Below are 15,518 nucleotides of genomic sequence, written 5' to 3'. Positions count from 1 at the left end.
CTACTCCTCTTCGGGGCTCCCGTAGCCAGGTATAATCCAAGAGGTTGGGTACCTCGAGGATCCTGCCCCTCATCTTCTGTAGTCCTCCTGACTACAGCTCGATGTCTCCCCACTTTCGCTCAAGTGGTGTGTGTGCACTCATGGCACAAACATCGTCTGTCTCCACTTCCTTCTCTGCCCTTGCTGGCGCTGCCTTGGTCTCGAAAGCCTCTCCCTTGCTCTTCTTCCTCGGACACTGGGTCGCATAATGACCCAACTCCCCACAGTGGAAGCATTTGACCTTGGAGAGGTCCTTCTTCTTCCGCTTTTCTTGCCTACCCTCACATGCTAGGGTAGCATCCACCTCCTCCTCCTTCTTGATTTTGATCCCCTTGCTGCCGCTTCCCGTCTTGGTCACCCTCTTGATCTCTTCTTGGCGAAGAGCCGCCCACATTTCCTCCCAATCTAGAAGGGTCGCCTTGCCCAGTATGCTCTGGACAAACACCTCCCAGTCTTCTGAGACTACATTCAGGGTTGTTCTCACCATCAACTCTGGATCTGGTGTGGCCCCTTTGGAAATCAGTTGATCTCATATCTCCTTCAATCGATCGAGGAAGGTGTCGATCTGTTCTCCCTTTTGCATCTAGTATGACCACAGCTTATTTTCTAGGAGCATCTTCCTCTGCACGGAAGTATGCTGATACAACTTGGTCAGGGCCTCCCACATCTCTCGTGTCGTATTCTTCTCGGAAATATGTGGTAATATATGATCCTTGACCCCGTCAAGAATGATACTCTTGGCCCTCGCCATTGCTTCCTCATACCTGTCATTGTCAGTTGGGTCAACTAGGACCGCTATCGTCTTCAAGGCGAAGTGTTTGACACGATTTCTGTCAAGTACGGATAAGATTTTGGCCTTCCAGACTACGAAGTTTGAGGCTTCGTCCAGTCTTTCTTGGTCTCTTACTTTGTGTAGTGCCATTCCATTGCTCTTCTACTTCCCTCCTGGAAGTTTTCGATGTGACTCCCTCTGAGCCTCAATTTCCCTCCTGGAAATCCTTCTGTCGATGTCGAGATGCCCCCTACTCTGATCGGATGTGCAACTGCACCACTGATTCAGATTTCTCGGCTAGAAACCCTCGGTAGCAACTCCCTCCACCTTGGCCTTGCCCTGTTAGGTATTGTTCTGACTACAATACCCCACCAGCCCCACTCTGAAACTTACCCACAGCCTCCTAAACCCAAGCAAACTAAAGGTTAGAGCTCCTAGGCTCTGTGCAATCCGGTACCGGCAAATTAGCCTCCTCAACCAACTGCGTTAGCCCTCTTGGCCTCTGCGTGGCTCTGCATGAGCCTGCCTTTGCCTCCCTTAGCCTCTGCGCTGCCTCTTCCTGGCTCAATCTTGATGATGCAGGCACTGCGTCACCCCTTCCTTGCTGCTACTCTACTAGGAACAACTTCTATCACTCGGGACAGTTGTTTTCTATTGTTGTTGCTCTGCTCGGCTGATGTCCTCAGTTCTCCTATGATCTGTAACCACGCTCCGATACCATGTTGAAGTTTCTAAGTCTAACAATTAGAAACCCTCCATGTACTTTCTGATTTATTCCTTCCTACTTGTTCTGATTAATTAACAAGTTATTTACCATGTAAATACTGAAAATAAACACAAGTACATGCTCAACACATTACAGATCATCAACTGAAGGAAACAGAAACAAGCACACAAATGACATCATTATTTTTGGACTAATGTCCCCAGAAAAAAACCCAATGCGGGAAAACCGATGCAGCTATTTGAGGGTTTGATTTATTAAGCAGTTTCAGAATACAATCTGGGTGCCAAATACGGCTCACCCAACAAAGAAAAATCTCAGCAGTAGTACCTCTCCTTCGGAGACAGATGCTCCAGCTAAAACCCCGAATAAACACTCCGGCAGCTCCTGACTCCAATCTGCCCCACGAAAAACCCCAGCATCAGCGTCTAAGGATTGTGTCAACATCTTCTACCCTCTGCGTCAACTTTCCTGGCAGTTCCGTTGTTCCTGACGATTTCGGTTGTTCCCGGCAGTTCCGACTTTTGCCCTCTACGTCAGCTTTCCTGGCAATTCTGGTTGTTCCCGATAGTTCTAGCTTCTGCCCTTTGCGTCAACTTTCCCGACAATTTCGGCAGTTCCAGCTGTTCCCAACAGTTCCAGCATTTGCCCTCTGCATCAGCTTTCCCAGCTGCTGCGCTGATCCTCCCGGTACTATCTCTGCCTCTGCTTCTGTATTCACTGCCCCTCCGCTGCAACTCCAAATCACTCTCTCAACTTTTTCAACGAACCCAGTGCCAGAAAGTCGAAATCTTGATCTCTTGGTGTGTTCTCCAAGTGACCCTCAAGCCTCCTCTTATACTTTTCTCGTTGACAGATCAACGACCGAGATTAAGTCCCTAATCAATGGCTAAGATTAGATCTAGCTTGATCCATGACTTTTGGACCATTCTAACACAGTTTTATATTAATTCACATTAATATTTTAATTTCCCTAAGTTTAGACTTAGGGACTCCATTAAAAATATTAATTATTTTAATATCTCCCAAACTATTTAGAATATGCCCAAACCCTTTCAAAGTATTGGTGATCTCATGTGACTTAGCCTCTCCACCAAATTTCGTGGCTAGAGCATATTCGATGCTACCCCAAATCAACATAAATGTCCTTTCATTAGAGAGTCATGGTACTCCCCTAATATTTGTTGCTTCAACTTTGATTGAGGACATAAAAATATTCTACCCTTGTCCCAAAGTATATCTCCCCTCCACTACCAATGTTCCATAGAGCTCATCCCTTCTTTTATACATTGTACCTTCTATCTCGTATTGTTCTCAATTTACCATTCATGGTGACCTTATTCCAACCATACAAGAATAGAATATGTAATAGCATATAAATTGCCTTTCTCTATTCTAACAAGAGCATCTACTACTACATTGTCCTTCCCCTTTTGTAAATTATTTCAAAAATAAAACCCTTGCATTTTTGCTAGCCATTTTTGTTGCTCTTCTAATGGCAATATTTTCTCCAAAAACTACTTTAAGCTATATCATGGTTTGTCTTGACTTTGAAGTGCCTCCCAAAAAGATACTATCGCCATTTATTAATTGCATGTCAAAGTGCTTCCATCTCTTTTCATATGTAGATTTCACCAAATCTTTTCCCTTGAATTATTTACTTTCAAAAGCCAATGGGCTCCCTTCTTGTGCCAATACTGCTCCAATTCCTTGTCTCGATGCATCACATTCGACTATGAATGTTTTACTGAAGTCAAGGTTTGCTAACACTGTTGTAGAAGACAAGGCATCCTTTAAGAGAGGGAATGCACAAGTAACATCATCATTCCATATAAATGATTTTTTCTTCAAAAGAAATGTAAGTAAACCTACAATGCGTGCATTATGCTTATCAAGCTTTGATAATATCCCATAACACCCAAAAATCCTCTAAGACTCTTGATGTTTTAGGATTAGGCCATTTTGTAATAGCTTGGATATTTTAAGGGTACACCTTAACTCTTTCCTTTTAAACAATATGACCCAAATACTCTAGTTGTTTTCCTAAAGCACATTTGAATATTTTTACATATAATTGATTACTTTCATGAATTTGTAAAATTTTATCCAGATGTTTAATGTGGTCTTCCAAAGATTTCCTATAGATAAGTATATCATCAAAGAAAACCAACAAAAAAATTTAAGATATGGTCGAAAAATTTTGTTCACAAGCCTTTGAAAAGTAGGAGAATTAGTCTACCCAAAAGGAATGACCAAGAACTCAGAATGTTTTTTTCTCTTAATCTGATCTAGTGGTATCCTAATTTAAGATTAAGATTTGTAAAATAAGCCACTCTATGAAGTTCATTTAGTAGTTCATCAATATTTGGGATAGGGAAATTTTATCCTTAATTACAATTTTGTTTAGATCTCTATAATTAGAACATCCTCCAAGAATTATCTTTTTCTCTCACCATCACTATTGTAGCTGAAAATGAAATTCTACTAGGTTGAATAGTTCTTGAATCCAACATGCCTTGTACCCTTTTTACAATCACTCTTTCTTGTTGATGAGAAATCTACAAGGCCTTTTATCAGGAGGAGTACTTCCAAGCAACGTTGCACGAAGCAGGGATGAAGCGGGGACGTTTTTTGGAAGTGGGGACGTTTTTTGGAAGCTTCATTTCCCAAAAATCTAGGAAGCGAAGTGTTTCCAAAGCAACTACTATATATATATATTTGCATTTATATTAAAAAAACATCCAAAATAGTAAATTAGTTGTAGAAGACATGAAAACATGCATATTTTTACATAAATCAAGATAAATATGGCATCCATTTTACATCAATGATTAATTACTCCAGCATCAACCATCTAAAATCTAGATTCCTCTTTGCTTGTCTAGCCCTTGCCTCTAATTCAATTCTATATGGATACTAGTCAACATTGCCTAATTTTGATCAAACAACCTAATCCAAGCCTTATAATATAGTAGAGAAAGCTTAACATGCCTGACCAATGATTTTGACTTGAGTGAAGGGTACATAATTGCTAAGGCCATGACAAAGGAGTTCAACAATCAACAACACCAACATTGAGGTACATATAGGGCTTGGGGCTCTTGATTAAATGTCGATCGCATGCCCTCATACATGATATAATCCAATGAAACGCCACAATCCCATTGATCCTGAAAACTGTTAAGTCTACTGAATTTTGAATGGGATATGAAATTCTATTTTCTCCATTTGAAGTCTGATGAGGTTGGAACCACTCTCAAACATCCTGAGTCATCTCATGATAATGTTAAAAATTTAAGTAAAAGGATGGAAATGAAAGACAAAGGAGAATTTCACTTTTACTTTAAGAATTTAACATTACCATTAGGGAGCATCTAGGAAGCGTCTAGGTAGCATCAAGGGCACCTTGGAAGTATTCAGAAAGTGTAGTTCCTCACATAACAAATCAAAATTTCCAAAAACAAAAAAAAACCCATGGAACCATGCAAATTGTCCACCTTCTCTCGGATCCGTTCGCAATCCATGATGGATACATGCTTGAACCTTCACAGATTTGCACCCGATCCTTTTTAGATCTGCATATCTAGCAGCAGGAACCGCGGATTGGGCCCCCACAGATCCAATTTTCCAAGAATCACCAAAAAAAGGGATCCACAATTCCACTGAAGGATCAGTGGCAGATCCATACAAGATGCGGTTCTGCCTTCAGATCCTTGTGGGGGGACGATTCTTGCAACTGTGCTTCCAAGTCTAAGTTCGATTTGATGTTCATGATCTCCAGATGAAGGGAGACATTTAGAAAATTCTTGGAAGACCCTAGAGCACTTTTCCAATGTGCATTTTAATTCCTCTCAAATATTTTCATCTTCTTGTTTTACTTTCATAGAATAAAGTCTAACCACAACTCCCTCCTACCCATTTTTAGGAATATTTCCCTTCTATGAAAGTAAATGACTTAAGAAGGTCCAAATTTTAACCCTTTGAGTTCATATTGAATTCTTTTCAATTCAAATCTCAATCATCATTCCTTATATTTTGTAGAAATTCTACCTAATGTTCTCAGCCATTGAATCCCCAAAAAAACATCTACAACTCCAATGGGAATGGCATACACTGGACATTTTAAATTATATTCTCTCATACTCAATTTAATGTTGTGGCTCCCTCACAGTTAATGTTGTGGCTCCATTAGCAAACAAAACCTGAAAATTTTTCATTGGATATACAAAACAACTGAGGCATTGTGCTAATATTTTATCAAAAGAAGTTATGGGTGCTACTCGAGTCAACGAGCACTATGACCTTTAATGTATCCTGCAATCTTGAAGGTTTGAGGTGTTAATAGAATTGCCAATCCATGAACAGATATTTGGCTCCGGTCTAAATCAATGTCGTGAACAATTTTGGCATCCTTTTCATGCTCTTTTGATAGGATCTTCCTCATCCTTTTGTGTAGATGGCTTCCCTTCCTCTTCATTGTTTTCCAAAGTGAAAAACTTTGTTTCTTAACATTTATGCCATTTTGATAATTTGTTGTTACAACTAAAGCATAGTCCTTTTTTTCTTCTTTCCTCCATTTCCTTTTGTCTTATGAACACCAAACCAATCTTTGCTTCCTGCATATGATCCAGTGGTAGACATATATGTAGCCCTATTCTTCACTTGAATATGATGAGAAAATTGCATAATAGTTTCAGGATGTTTAAAAAAAACTCATGTTTAATATCTTCTTTTAATACACCCATGTAAACCTCCCAGATGTTCATCACTTATGTTATCCACCCTTGTGGCCAATATTTGAAATCTTGACTTATAATCTTCAACATCACCTAAGTGATTGATTCCTATAAATTGATTAAAAGAGTCTTGCTCCTAAACATTCCTATATTGTGATTCCAAGTCTCTTGTAAATAAACCCCAAGTACATTGATAAGAATGGGGCTTCATTTTAACCATCCATTGATACCATTGATAGGGTTTTATCTCAAAGCACAAAGTTGCTATGTAAATATTTTGTTTATCATCCATAATATTATAAATTCAAAATATTGTTCTATTATCCAAAATATTATACAAAGGTCTTTCACCCAAGAAAAGGCCTTTGTTCCATCAAACTCCTCTAATACAACCTTGGGAAGGTTCATAGCCTTTGGAGATCATCCATAAGTAACTCCATTATTAGAGTTAAATCACCTGACAAATGCTTATTATTGAAAAGTTGTTCAATATGGATATCACCTTTATTTTCATGAGTCCCTTTAGTCACATTGTCAATTTTATGAAGCCTCCCATCTAAGGCTTGTATGATCATATGATCTTATGTCCCAACTATTCCATCTTTTGTTCCATGGAATTTTGTAATTTTCCATATCTCCTTCTTAAGGCATTCCTGCGAATGCAATAAAATCGACTTATTTCAACACACTACCACTCTTTCATCAACTTGGTTCTTTAATTAGGTTAACCTATTTTCTAAGTCTTCACTTTCTTCAGAAATCATGTTTGAGTTCTTATGAGTACCAATGATATTTCTTTTAGAATATTTTGCCATATGAGAATATAATAATACTCCTCTTTATCACAATTTTTCAATCACCACAAATAGATCTTCCAATCAATAGTTATGCCACTTGTAAGTTGCATACACTTCAAACTTACTTTGGAGACTATCTGGATGGTTGACCTCTGTGCATAAGCTCACTAAAAAAGTTACTAAGTCATGATGACGAGGGAATGTCAAGTGCTATAGCTCTCTAATAGATGTGCAAGGTCCAACAATAATACTCGATTCAATATCTCAAGGCACTAACTAAGGAGGCTCAATCGTGCCCTTAGTTGTACTACTTGACTACCCAAGTACTTGAGAATGGTCTCCCCAAGTGTTGTTCCCAACGTACTATAGCAACAACAAGACGACCAATCAGCTTATCTAAAGTTGGGTTTAGGTATGACTAGGGGACTTCCTATATACCCAAAGGAACATGGAAGTGAGATTTTGTATACAAGTATTGTCTGATGTGATACTACTCAAAAGAGAACTAATAGGGATTACAAGAGTCTCCAACTAGGTCAAACCATGTGTTGTTCCTGCGTGTTTCTTCCTTGGCTACAATTTTACCCATTGAATGACAAATTAAAGACACTAGAACACATCAATTAGAAAAAATTATTAAATGAGCTTGCTAACCCCATAAAAAGCTCTTAAAATTACCAGAAAATAACTAGTCAAAAACCCTAACCTCCACAAGATATATATCATAAAATATAATGAGTCAAAATCTTTAAAAAATTCCACATAATTCACTCTCATCTCAAGATTTTGAAAATCTTGGAGTATGAATCTTGAATGACAAAGTTATAGTAAAAATTCTAAGATGACTTTTAAAAATAATTTTAGCATTAGTCACAAGCCCTATCTTCCATAAACTATATATCCAAAAGTATAGTGAACTGGGACTTGGAATTTTGACCACCTATACTATGATATGTCTCCTCGGTCTCCACAAAATTTCACTATCTATAACTTCCCATAAAAGGAGTTATAGTGAAAACTCCAAGATGACTACTTTAACATTGATTTCAAGATTAATCACAAACCCTATCTTCCATAGGTTATATCTATGAAACTATAATGAACCGGATCTTGAAATTTTGACTAGGTGTACCCTAAACTTTCGCCTCAATCTCCTCAAAACTTCATTCTCTTAAACTTCCTAGAAAAAAGTTATAGCAAAAATGGTGTAGAAGCGGTTTCTAGAGAAAACAGTGTGATGAAGATGTGAAACGTCCAAATCTAAAGATGGTGTAGAAGCGATTTCTAAAGATGTGAAAATTGTGTGATGAAGATAACATCTTCATCACACAGTTTTCTCCATAAATCGCTTCTACACCATGACTAACAACTGTGGAAATATACATTCAATAATTATAGCTAAAATGCTAAGATGTCTTAATTGAAGCAAAACACTAGGTTCATAGCCCCGTTACCAAATGTTATAAATGAATGCCTTGAAAATGATAAAAAGTCAATGAATAGCACTCCGTCCACTTGGTAACCACCATTTACAATGAATCCAATACACAAGAAAAGATATGATGCCTATACAAATGAATCTCCTTTATTATAAATAGGAGATAAAGTGACATGATATGACCTACCAGAAGGACGATCTAACCATAACTAATAAACTAATAATGAACGCCTACTTGGGCCTTGACACAAGGACCATGAGGCCTTAACATTCTTCTTCTACATCCCCACTTTATCATGTTTCAACTTTCAAATTCTTCAATTCTTCTCAACTCTTTCAATTCTTTATTCATTACTCCTCTTCCTCCTCTATGCATCATACCAAGAATGAAAAACTCCTCAAATAAATAGTTTCAACTTATGAGTCCCTTTAACTTAGAACTATGTTGCAACACCAAATGAAAGCAATTTTCCTTGTGCCCTCTCACTAGAACTACTTTTCTCCACAATGACTCTATCAAGTAATCTTCATCAATGGATTTGTTTTCATCAACACAAGAATCAAACTTATGTTGATACCAACAAATGCAAGGCATAGGCCCTACAAATTGAAGTAACACACTAGAAGATTAATCAAAATCAAACAGAATTGCAAAAAACAAGGGTCAAAGCAATACTTTACAAATTCCAATGGCCAATCTATTAGGTCAGGTTACAACAACACAAAGTCAAAATCAAAAAGGATGTAGCCTCTCAAGCTAAATTCGTTTCAAAACGGTTAAAACTCAACAGCCCCTGTGTACAACATCTCTTCTTCAATTAAACTCAAGAAATAGAATCCAATGCAGAAGGAAAACACAAAAAATAGTCAAGGAGTGACCTATCTCCCAAAAGCCCCTTATTCATTCTTTGAAATTCCATTGAGAAATTTGAACTATGTACAACATCTCTTCTTCAATTAAACTCAAGAAATAGAATCCAATGCAGAAGGAAAACACAAAAAATAGTCAAGGAGTGACCTATCTCCCAAAAGCCCCTTATTCACTATTTGAAATTCCATTGAGGAATTTGAACTATCACAATTTGAACTGTCCATTAATCGAATGGTTGACATGTCTAACACTACTAATTGAATTAGCTTCCAAAATAACAATTTCAAAATTTGTGTAGTTTTTGCTGATATGGCCATACGTCAAGTCTCAATTCGCGATTAGTTTTGGAGAAAACAAGTGAGTGAATCCTTTGAAGAGTCCCAAAATAACCACAAGAACATTCATTGCATCCAATGTCAAATCCTTTCATTTCTTGTTATTCTGAACATCTTTTGCTTTTTTCCTCTAAAATCAGATAACTTCCATCCCTTTTTAGCCTAAGTTCCACTCTGCATCGTTTTATCAAAAGCTTCTTTTCAATCCATTGTATCCCGAGCTCCCCTTTCAATCAATATTATCCCAAACTTACCAAAGTTTTGTGAGATATTTTGTAAACAAATACATAAAGTCCCAAAAAGTGAGTCCTACAAAGTCTGTGACTTCAAATGACATATGAACAAGTCAGTTAAGTCTTTCCTTTCCTTCTTCCCCATTCCAAAATTCCTAAAGTTAAGCTTTTGGTCTATTATGAGACAAGTTACAAAGTTAAAAGGTGGGTCCCACTGAAAGCAGGACCTAGTGAATTTAGGACTCGTTTAAATGAATCATTTTACAACTGTCTAAGGTTACTTTTATGCTGCATTCTTATGTCAAAGCTTTGGAGTAAACCACCATACCTTGGAAATTACGTCAAAAATAAAAACAAACAAGGCTGTGAACTGAATTGAAACAAAATATTTGGGTTTTATGCGGGATTGCCTAACTCCAGGGATGCTCCTGCATCAGTTACTCATCACAAAAGAGAACCGATGCAATGGCAGAAGAATCAGTACTGTACCATTTGAACAAGTCAGTTCCTTCTCCAGATGATATGGTGGCACACAAGGCTCCCTGAGTTCTTGGTCACTATCATTTAGCTCCAGACTTTGTTTTGGCATGCTCAGAGCCATACTCGACTCTCAGCAGTTTTTTTGAGTTGTTGAACTTGACTGATACAAGTCACGTAGATTGGGTTAAACCTTATATGTAGTTTCTTTTATCAGAGTTTGTGTTAATGGTTCTAAGTTCTGTATATAGTGTTTGGAAAGGAATGGTATCAGATAAATATAGCAAATCTGTATAGACGTGTCCCATTGGAGGCAAAAAGGGATGCTATATGCATTATGCACCCAATTTTGCACACTATCTATAACAGAAAGCTTTCCCTATTTTAGCAACCAAAAAAAACATTCTAAACCCTTGTATCATAAGGGAATCCCGACAACATATCATAACAAACTATATAACAAGAAGATTATCATCAGCAACGCACAAAAAATACTGTTATCATTTAAGATGATGTTTTCTACACCCCTTTTCTCAGTGCTTGTATCTAACTTTAAAACTTGGTTTTCATCAGCCTTTACAGCAGCTCACTTGTAAGAGTAACCATGTCTAAATAGTCTAATAGAAAACAAATGCACAACATTATCGCATTAAAGCCTTACAGTCATAACCACAATTATAGAAACACAATCATTAGCTTACGCAGAGATTTCTACACTGATTAAATCAATCTGTACTTTGTAGAATACATACTTGCTTTTGCAATCAGCACACTCCCTGTTGTCTGGTAGTTTTAAAAGGCCTTCCAATATCTGCAAAATAGCAATTAAATACATTTACATCCTCATTTATAATTTTAGTCACACATGAAAGACAAATGCATAATGACTCATATACAAGGAAAAAGACTTAAAGAGGGGGCGAGTGGGGAGTTAGACTGTTTCTAGCAGAGTTGAGGGAAAAAAATTATACAAACCTTTCCTTCTAATTATAAGCATCAGCCTGCTACTTTTCATTGAATTGAATTTTGATGTCACAAATAAACTAATTAATCTGATTGAGGATTATAGTAATAACACTTTTCATGTTGATGTGCATTAATTTAGGTGGCAAACACTAAAGTATGATTTAAACAAAACAAAAAAACTTGCGTATACCCAAACACCAAAAAAAATTTAATTGCCTTTTTCTTTAATGTAAACACAAAAAGAATGAACAAAGATACTGTTACTAAGGGAAAAGAGAAACAATGTCACTAAGGCCCTCACTTTGTCAAAGATAACTGCAGGAAAACAGGTCAGGTTGCCTATTGGAGGAGGTGGTTTGATAAGTCAGGAAGGCCATATCATTGTACGAAAGCCTATATGTCATAGGATTTGGCCATTCAACAAATAATGAGGCAGACTTTATACTTATAGCATTAATTCAAGTGTTGGCTATTTTCAATAGATAAACCTGAGAATTGGCAGCTTGTATGTTTTGGGGATTCCCTTTTGATAGTTAAATTTCTGTCCAAACAAGTGGCAGGTGCAGGATGGGTCTCCATGATCCCAGAGGAAACAAAGGTGTCTATTACATCTAGGGGCTAAGGAAGATCTCGAACAACTTAGCTGAAGCTTATTCGCTGTGGCGAGGTGTCTCCATCACAAAGGACAAAGGTTTAAGGACAATGATAGCATCTGGGGACTCAATGCTGATTATCAAAGCAATGGTCAGCCTAGCTAGCCCAAGGGGAAGTAAATCGAATCTAATCACCTCTCAAATCAAGCAAGTCCTTCCACAACTTTTACAAGTCTCATTTTACCGCATAAAGAGAGAAATGAATGGAGAAGCAGAACCTTGGACAAAGGTTGCCACCACCTCAGATCCAAGGATCCTGAACAAAAATGGGGTATTAAGCTATAGTTTTTTCCCATGATCTATTTGTTAGTGGATATTTATTGGCACCCAATCCAATATGCAAGTACCATTAACCAACAATTGAAGGCGACTTTGGAAGGACAGCACATGGAGGCCTTCTCCCCGTCCTCATATGGCTTTGCAGGCCTCACCCATGTTAATTCAATGCACAGGTATGACGCCAGCATGAATTATGCGACTATGTCAATGTTGCCATCCACTATGAAATGTGTTCTGGCCAATTCGTCTTGGGTATTGCAGGAGCTGAAAATTGGCAACGAGTTTAGGGTTGTCAGTTGTAACAAAGGTGCATTGGGTCTATTGATGTGGACATGGCGAAACTATATCGAGGGTTGCCCAAGGGCAGTGGTTTTGGGTCACGCTGGGCCTCCAATGTTGGTATCTTCCTATGCTCTGGCCAAGTAAGCCCTAGTCTTTAGCCTTTCTCTTTGATTTCTATTGTCTCTGGTGTCTTCAGAATGACAATTCAGAACAGTCAGAGCCAAGCAAATTTTAGTTTCTTTTCCTTCAAAGTTTTGGAACTTGGTTTTAGAGTTTCAGGGTTTTTATTTTGATTATCTGGCCAGTTGTTTTATCTAGCCCATACAATTTGGTCCTTGGCTTTGTAAGTGTGTAAGGCATAACCAGGTCCGCCATGGACAATAATGATATTAAAGAAGTTAGAACTTAGAAGGGTTCTCCACAGGCACGAAGATATAAATCAAGCTCTTAGGTAACAGTGATGCTCTCATGCTGGTTTCCTCCAAAATTACAGAGCTTGGGCAAGCTAGTGTCACACACAATGCTTTATGAGTCTTCTTCTTCAGAAGCAGTGAATTGATCCTCTCAAGGTAGAGTTCAATAGACTTTGCTCTTTGGTTCTACCTCAGCATATGGACTCTCTTCTTTGCCTCCAACAAACATGACACCGGTAATTCACTTAAAGCTTGGATGATGGAAAATGAAACAGTCAACCAAAATCACGATCCTATGGAGACCAAAGACCCAAGATCCCCCATTCAACAGAGGGACAGGAAGCACAAGGCAATGCCCAAATGAGTTTTAATGTTCTTTCAAGTTGTTTGTATTTTGTTTCAATATGTGAAGCACCAGCCACTAGTAGAAATATGTCAAACTCTTTTTTGGAGAATGAATTAATGATTATAGTTATTACTATAGAAATTTGTACAGTTTTCATATATTCTCTTAACTCTGATGAATGTAACCACTGCTAGCTTCAGCTCAGCTAACAATTGAATGAATACAAATTTCTATTTTGGCTATTTAAGAAAAAAATATGTCCAATAATTGGACTAACATGAATTGGAAACTTCAAGGAGACTAGGAAATAAACCTCCTTCATTGTGGGATAATAAAGGAAACGAATAAATCAGCTGATACATTACTCAAATAAACTCCTGCAAAGCTTAAAAAAGTATTTGTTTCAGGACAAAACAAATGAATATGAGTTGATGGATAGGTAAAGAAGTATGAAGATGCTAATGCAGATGGTATGTAGATTCAGACAATAAATTGGATAATGAGGTCTCTCTCTTTGGTTTCGGCAATCTCCAATATGGTAACAAAGGAAAATGATCTAAATGAAGAATGGACTTGATTCACCAATCAGCTAGAACACAGTGCCACAAAACTATCAGCAAAAGAAGAAGAATTAAAATGGTCCAAAAACAATGTTTCGGGAAATTATACTGCAAACACAGTATCATTCTGAGATAAAAGAAGCAGAAATGGTGCAATCCAAAAGGTGGTGGAAGACAACTTGGAAACTCGAAAGTCCTTTGAAGAAAAAAAATAAAATTTGGTTAGCTCCCTCAAAAAAAATCCTTAACATTAAACAATGATCAAAAAGGCAACTGGCAAGGGCCTAGTATCTACTGTAAAACCAATGAAGAAATTGTTAATATATCTTTTGTTAAATGTATTTTCTCTAGAGAGTCCCGGAAGGAAGTCTTCCAGGGAGCTGGGAAAAATAACAGATGGGAAAATGAGCCTTTGGTAGAGAGCATTAGAAATCTGTATTTTGATAATTCTGCCACTGAACAGAAAGCTCTCCCTTGTTTTCTCATCCAAAGACTATGGATTTCAAGAAATTACATGATATTTCAAGGAATGGGAAAAAAATCCGGGGCTGGTTGCTCATAAAGTTAGATTCTCATACAGCAGTTTCTGGAAGCCTAAAAAGACAACGCCACAAAGATTCTCAGAAGGCCTGAAATAAATTACACAAGAATGGGGGTTCTTTGATGAAGCTCGTCAGGGGACTCCATGAATGCGTGATTCCAGGGATATTTTGTTTTTAAAAGAAAACAACTATATTTATCTGAAATATGCAAGCGTTGAGAGCACTAATAATAGGGCTGAATGTATGGCTCCATGGATACTCCTCAAAAGACAGCAGACAGAGGTATCAATACTCTAGTGCTAGTTGGGAATTCAAAGCTTTTAATGCATTGGGCTAATGGTAAATGCTTTATTGAGAATCTGGTTCTTTCCCCAATATTGAACAGGATTCTTGAGGTAAAGCTCAAATTTATTGATATCTCTTTTTCACATATATGTAGACAATTCAATGTCAAAGCTGGCAGGTCATAAAAAGAAGCTCACTCTTTGCAAGGAACATTGTTTGAACAGGAGTACCAAAATGGAGAAATCCATCACCAAAATGTTTACTTTTTACTAATGTTTTATGTGATATAACAGGGGACTTAAATGGTCCAGGAAGACTGTAATATGTAGGGTTAGATGACAAACTGTAGTAGTTTTGAGGTTACAGAGTATTTTGCGGCTCAGAAAGTGTTGTAAAGACATTATAAGGTATATTGTGATTTCTGATAACAAATATCAAATGTAAAGTTCTTTTTCATGAAAAATAGAAGGTAAAGAAGTAAAGTTGACATATCACAGCCAGCAATAATCAAACTAAAAGCACCATTTAGTATATTATGACCAAGTAGTTTCAACCCCTGGGCAGCAGATGGTGATGGCCGTGTTATGAAGAATTATGTAAACTATGAGATCTGAGGTTCAAAACAACCAAATTAACCCATGTCTGCAGAAGGTGCATATGTAGGCACCTAGAGGTCATGGTGGTAGCAGTTGGAATCAACACCGTGCCGCATGAATATGAAACCGGCCCAGTTGCTGATTCCTCTAGATACAATAAAGAAAATAAAAATT

At 37.6% G+C, this 15,518-nt stretch overlaps 1 protein-coding gene across 1 annotated transcript in view; it reads right to left on the bottom strand.

Annotated features, from left to right (window-relative positions):
• Positions 1–15,518, bottom strand: part of LOC149223813 (putative ADP-ribosylation factor GTPase-activating protein AGD15) — a 114,555-nt gene that overhangs the window by 63,262 nt on the left and 35,775 nt on the right. Inside the window, exon 2 of the mRNA XM_089383411.1 lies at positions 11,175–11,233. Within this exon, the coding sequence (XP_089239537.1) occupies positions 11,175–11,233 (59 nt within the window). The remainder of the gene's footprint in view (positions 1–11,174; positions 11,234–15,518) is intronic.

The sequence above is a fragment of the Pinus tabuliformis genome, chromosome Q (genome assembly GCF_031772625.1).
Source record: "Pinus tabuliformis cultivar Carrire ecotype Pingquan chromosome Q, CPIR1, whole genome shotgun sequence".
Taxonomy (NCBI): Eukaryota; Viridiplantae; Streptophyta; class Pinopsida; order Pinales; family Pinaceae; genus Pinus; species Pinus tabuliformis.
This window is presented reverse-complemented; position numbering and strand designations above follow the sequence as displayed.